The 5762-nt window shown below is 31.3% G+C and overlaps 1 protein-coding gene across 6 annotated transcripts; it reads right to left on the bottom strand.

Moving 5' to 3' along the window:
• Positions 1-269: 269 nt before the first annotated feature.
• On the bottom strand, positions 270-5756 carry LOC112461385. Of its 6 annotated transcripts, none has more exons than XM_025026612.1 (7): positions 5501-5756; positions 4994-5100; positions 3430-3884; positions 3244-3357; positions 3002-3101; positions 2882-2940; positions 1733-1864 (listed from the first exon to the last, which is right to left on the bottom strand). In XM_025026612.1, the coding sequence occupies exons 2-7, from the start codon at positions 5006-5008 to the stop codon at positions 1822-1824; spliced, it is 786 nt and encodes a 261-aa protein (XP_024882380.1). In that variant the 5' UTR covers positions 5009-5100; positions 5501-5756; the 3' UTR covers positions 1733-1821. The 6 variants fall into 6 exon arrangements, with proteins under 6 accessions (XP_024882378.1, XP_024882379.1, XP_024882381.1 ...); XM_025026616.1 differs by having other exon boundaries at positions 3430-3841; XM_025026615.1 differs by having other exon boundaries at positions 1780-1864; positions 3261-3357.
• Positions 5757-5762: the final 6 nt, after the last annotated feature.

The following is a 5762-nucleotide window of genomic DNA, read 5'->3' as shown; positions in this document are numbered from 1 at the left end:
CAACGTTTAATAATACAAATACATTTCCGTCAATTGTCATAAAACAAGAGTCTCTCTGACCAACCTGTAAAACAACATTACCAATGGAAATACTTCGAAAATAAAAACCTTCAATAATCTCGCCATCACAATAATGTCTATGTGACAAACTAACTTCTTTATCCTTAGTTGGAAGATGCACTGACACTGATACTGTTTTTTCTAGATCACGACGCGCAGCTTGCTGTAAAGGTTTGTAACCTGATTTAAGCAAACTCTTGAGAGATTTTAAAAAATTCTCAAAAGGAAAGGCACTAAATTTATCCAATGATCCATGAGATAAACATTCCTGAGCTAAATGAGAAAGTGAATGCACATTATACACTACAAACATTTTACCATAAATTACAATAGAATGATTAATAAATGCTCGTAGCAAATTATTAGAATACTGACACATGATCTCTGACTGAACAAGCATGGGACTGGAAAGAATAGTAAGAGCGCCATGCAACATCAAAAAATGATGGTAAACATTTTCTTGGAGATTATCTTTAAAAACTACGATACCATCATAAAGACACAAACGACGTTCTTCAGTAGCTTTATACATTCTCCATTCTTTTAGTGATCTTGGTTTTCTTACAAAATCCCTTGGACAAGTGCCTGCTAAGGAAAGAAGAAGAAAAGATATATCCCATCTTATTTCTCTATGGAGTTTCCATGGACCATTCCATGTGTGCCACACCTCAAGCAATCGTTTAAACACTCCATGCCAAACTAAGTGAAAAGGATCTAACCTGAATTGAGAAACCATCCCTATATTAATCTGTTCAAGAGGTGATTGTCCACAATGATGAAGAGGTTGTTCCCTATTTTTAAATGATTCGTCTGTTCTTAAAGGTTTATCGAGTTCAAGATAAACTCGCCTTGAATGTACAGTCTCTCCTATAACAGTGCATTTTTCACATGATCCGTATCCTCCATGTCCTATACAGCATTTTACCAGTGAACGAGCAGGTGCATCAAGAATGAAATTCCTTATAACGAATGGATATGTAATCTCATTGAAAGTATAACCATTTTGAAATAAATCTTCAACTTCATTAACAAAATTATTCAAGAAGCTTCTTACATCTGTAGGATCTGTTCTTCCAAAATAAATACTTATAACAAATGGCTCATTTTCCGAATCAATAAGACGACCTAATATTGGCCAAAATTTAAGAAGTGAACTTTTCGAGATTGGAAGTCCATCCATATTAACGTCAATACAAATTTGATGATATGTCTCTAAATATTCTTCCAACAACATAGCATCAAGATTAAATCGTATGCCTTTGTACCATATTTCAGCTTGATCCGTTTCTATGATATTTAAATCAGAGGGGGTCTTTAATAATGACTTATAACTCTTCGGCAAAGTAGGATGCACTACATGCAGTCTCAACAATAAATCGTTAAGTTTTGTCATGGAGATAACTCCCCCCTCCAATGCCCATTCACGGATTGTTTCTGTAACATACACTTCTTTAGCTTCATTGTTAGGAAATTGAAAAACATCATCATCATTGTCACTTGTAGACCCAGACTGCTCATTTTCATCGTAATCAATTGCACTATTATCGCTGGTAGACCATTCACGTTCCTCACTATCAGCAACAAAGCTATCATTATTCATTTCATACTCAAAGTCATGAGATTCTCTTGCATGTTCAATTCTGTCTAAGTTTTCATTTAAGTTTTTATCTAATTCACTTGACTCCTCTCCGAATGATTTCTGAACTTGTGTCACTGTTCTTATTACTTCACTGCGTATAATTCTTTTCTGTCTCTCTTTTTCTATTTTTCTGTGCAGCCTGCGCTTATAATTTCGACTCTGCATCTGAAAAAGAATCAAGTACAAGAAAAATTATATATGAAATAGAAGTAGAACAGACCGAAGAAGATAATAGAATTAGAAATAGCCCGATATCTCAAAATTTGCGGAAGTTATAGCTACCACAAACATTTTTCAAAAAATTCAAAATTTTATAAAAAATAAACCCTTTTACCGATCTTTGCCAAACTCAATAATACCAACCTTCCTTTAATTATACTGTACATTAAAAAAAAATTGAGACCAATATTTTCAAATTTACGGAAGTTTAGAGCATTGACACCCATTTACAAAGTGTACATATACACACACACGCACACGCACAGACATTTTTTAAAACGTGTATTTTTCGACGTTTTAGAACATTCTAAACACAATGGGGCAACTAAAAAAAAATTTTTTCATGAAAACAAAGCTTCCTTTATGAGGAAGCAAAATGAAAAAAAATAGAATTTATGACACAAGAAGTGATCAAAATCATGTATACCATGTTAAATGCATAAATTAGAAGTAATATTAATCGGCAAACACTACAAGACAAATGCTAAACAGAACAAAAAACAAGGAACTCAGTGAAAACAATCTAGTCAAAATAATGTCAAAGTAACATCAAATTAATGAGAAGTATGATGTTAAAATGACTGGTTAAAATAATGACAAAATAATAGCAATATGACTGCATAACGTCCCATACTGTAATTTTGACTGTTATCTTGACGTCTGTTTGACGTCAAGATGATAGTCACCCTGTACAGAAATATAAATGCACAATTACAATTAAATTATATTGAATAAGAGCAAAATATAAAGACAAAATATATTACATACGGTACAACAGTTTTACAGATGAGTTAACATTATAAATATAAATTAAAAAAAAACAACATGGAGCTAAGAGCCATTATTTGGTTACTTAATACATTAATCAAAGAATTGTACACGTCATATTATGATAATGATTCTAATCCACGAGTTGCCAAAACAAAACCATAAAAATCAAATTCGAATGACAAAACATTTTACCTTTTATTCTGTCCTATAAGTGCTTGATAATGTTTCAGGAAATTCCGGATTCCAAAAACCTTTAAAAAGATTATATTTACTATATATATTATATAACATAAAAAAGTGATGATATTATACCTTCTGGTGTATTTGGTCGCTCATATTTGCGTCGATGTCGCGAGGACCTATTCTTCCGTTTTTGTTCTTCTTCTTTGGATAAAGACAAATTCTTGTAATACTAAAAATCAAATATTATGAATCATTTTTTTATAAAAAAATATTTATATTTACTTATTTATATTTATAGTTATATTTATATTTATTTATATTTATTTTCTTATTTATGTTTATCTATTTATTTATATCTCATATAAATATACATATAATATTGCATTAGTTCTCTGCATTCCCAGCAATCCCAGCCGTTTAATTTTGCTCTATCAGCTTTACATCGCATGTTAAGCTGTTCCGAAATGTCCTTTCCTTTTGACCATCTGTAAAAATAATGTTTTTATTGGATACATAAAAGCATCTTAACTTACCACAATTATTAAGTGAATACTTACACATTAAACTTTTTTTTAGGCGGCTTGTTTTCTCTGTCATCCAAATTGAAACTATCTATGTTATTTGTTCCAAAATTTATACGCTTTATAGGAATTTTCCTCTTAAGTTTTAAAAGTTCGAGTTTTGACTTAAAACGCAACTGAGACGGAACACTTCTTTGCGTAGGACTAACTTCTATCACCTCTTCATCGGAAATTTCACTAGTTGTAGCACTATTTTTAGAAACTGTTGCATTTGCAGTAGCATTTGCTACAGAAACATCTTGAGTAAAATTCTGTTCAATATTATGCAATATATTAGCTGCCTCATGTTTCTCTATACTTGTTTTCCGTCTCTTCCTAGTAGACAATACCGAAGGACTTTTAGGCTGATTATTTTCATCGGTATTTTTGTGCATTGTATCCAATATATCTAATGTATTTAATTCCAATAAGTGTTGTGATATCGATTTATCCTTTTCGTACGGGAATACATATATAATAATTAATCGATGAATTAAAATATGTTTGCACATAAATAATACCGAATTTTGTTTGTATTTTAAAGGATCAATTGTATATTTGAAAGTTTTGTAAAAATTACAAAAGTGAGCGTATTTTTTCACCAGGTATTAACCAATAAAGTTATAAATATTCTAATAAAAATTTACTCACTTTCGTAATTTTTACTAAGTTTTAAGTACACAAGTGACTTCTAGGTAGAACAGAAAAAGTGATGAGAAACGACGAAATTTTGATGTCATATTGCCATAATTTTAACTGTTTTCACTCGAAAATTTTTAGTAATAAGAAATCGTTCTTTATAATACATCTGCTCAATGGCCTAATATGTTGCATAAGATATTGTGGAGTTTTAAATTACAAAACTGATGTGGCAATTTTTGTGAGTTTTAAAACAAAGAAAAAAGTGTCTCAACCGTTGTACATACAAATTGGAAATATTATAAATTATAAAAAATGTTTTTTGAATATTAACAAGATACATTAAACCGTTATTTACTAAAATAAAAATAATAGTACATGTAAAATAAAAATAATAGTATACATACTTGGTAAAAAAATTTTTATATAAAAACAAATACAAATATATATAATCATATAATATTATATAAAATATTATATGAAATATGTCCATATATGTCCATACTATGTTTTTTTTCTCTTGTATAATCTCTGTTTATAAAATTATATATACAATTATTACATTATATATGATTATATATGAGCAAATTTTTCACATTTGTTCAGATTTTATTCTTTTGTAAAAAAACAATGCAGAAATTATCCTTTTAATTATTTTTTAATTCTTTCTTATTATTCTACCTGTATACATACGAACAGAGATTATATAAGAGAAAAAAACATAGTATGGATGTTAAAAATAATAGTATACAAACCTGATAAAAAAATTTTTATACAAAAACATAAATACAAATAAAAATATATAAATACAAATATATATATAATCATATAATATTATATAAAATATAATATTATACAACAAAGCTCTTTTAACATTGGCAATAAAAAAAACGTAATAAAAAAAGTACAAATGTGTACTTACTGGAAGGTCAGCCATACTATTCGTCCTTATTTTTAACTCCCTCTTATAAAAATTAATACTTGATCTCCTAAACGGGCTCGATACACGGTCACAATCAAATATGAAATCTGGAAAAGAGAAATGTATGTTAATGAGTGTGTGTGGTATGCTGTGTGTCCGCAGCGACGAACTCGAGCTTAATGAACTCGTAGGATTATGCGTGCGAATCAATCCTCCCTGCGGGTGCTAAAAGGGTCACTATTTTCAACATCTGTTAACCTTTAACCGACGGTTAACACTTTGAAATAGACAACAAAAATTCGCTATTTTGAAAGTTAACTGTCGGTTTAGAGGTTAACAGACGTTGGAATTATGACCCTAGGCTGATGGCAGAGAACGAGAGACATAGGCGCTTATATGCTGTGTAGTCGACAGACGTCTCGTTCTCTGCCATCACACACGCACGCACACGCACGCACACGCACACGCACACGCACACACACAACCTAAATGTATTTAGTTACATACCTTTTTTTTGTTGAGGTTAATTCCCTCGGTTGAGGAAAAATTAGTGCCTTCAGTTCCGCCCCGGATTCTGGCTAAATACCTCAGGCGTGGAGGTGCGATCATGCATCACCGTACCCTCGTCGGCGTTTCGACGGCCTCGTCGTGCGGCAACGCACGCTGCGATTGCAATCGGCCGGATCGGCGTGCGGCTTTTGTATCTCGGTATATACTCGCGGTACTCGGTACTGATGCGGTAACTCGCGTTACGAGGCTCGATACATTC

Source organism: Temnothorax curvispinosus, unplaced genomic scaffold, assembly GCF_003070985.1.
Source record: "Temnothorax curvispinosus isolate PA1 unplaced genomic scaffold, ASM307098v1 QBEX01011331.1, whole genome shotgun sequence".
Classification (NCBI taxonomy): domain Eukaryota; kingdom Metazoa; phylum Arthropoda; class Insecta; order Hymenoptera; family Formicidae; genus Temnothorax; species Temnothorax curvispinosus.
The sequence above is the reverse complement of the archived record's forward strand: the minus strand, read 5'-3'. Positions and strand labels throughout refer to the sequence as shown.

What these genes read in the sequence shown, in the direction of transcription:
- LOC112461385 (XM_025026610.1), bottom strand. Translation starts at nt 1,864, where the DNA reads ATGCAGAGTCGAAATTATAAGCGCAGGCTGCACAGAAAAATAGAAAAA. An exon ending in GGGATGGTTTCTCAATTCAG is followed by an intron (nt 649 to 779) that starts GTTAGATCCTTT and finishes TTCTTTCCTTAG; the next exon opens with CAGGCACTTGTCCAAGGGAT.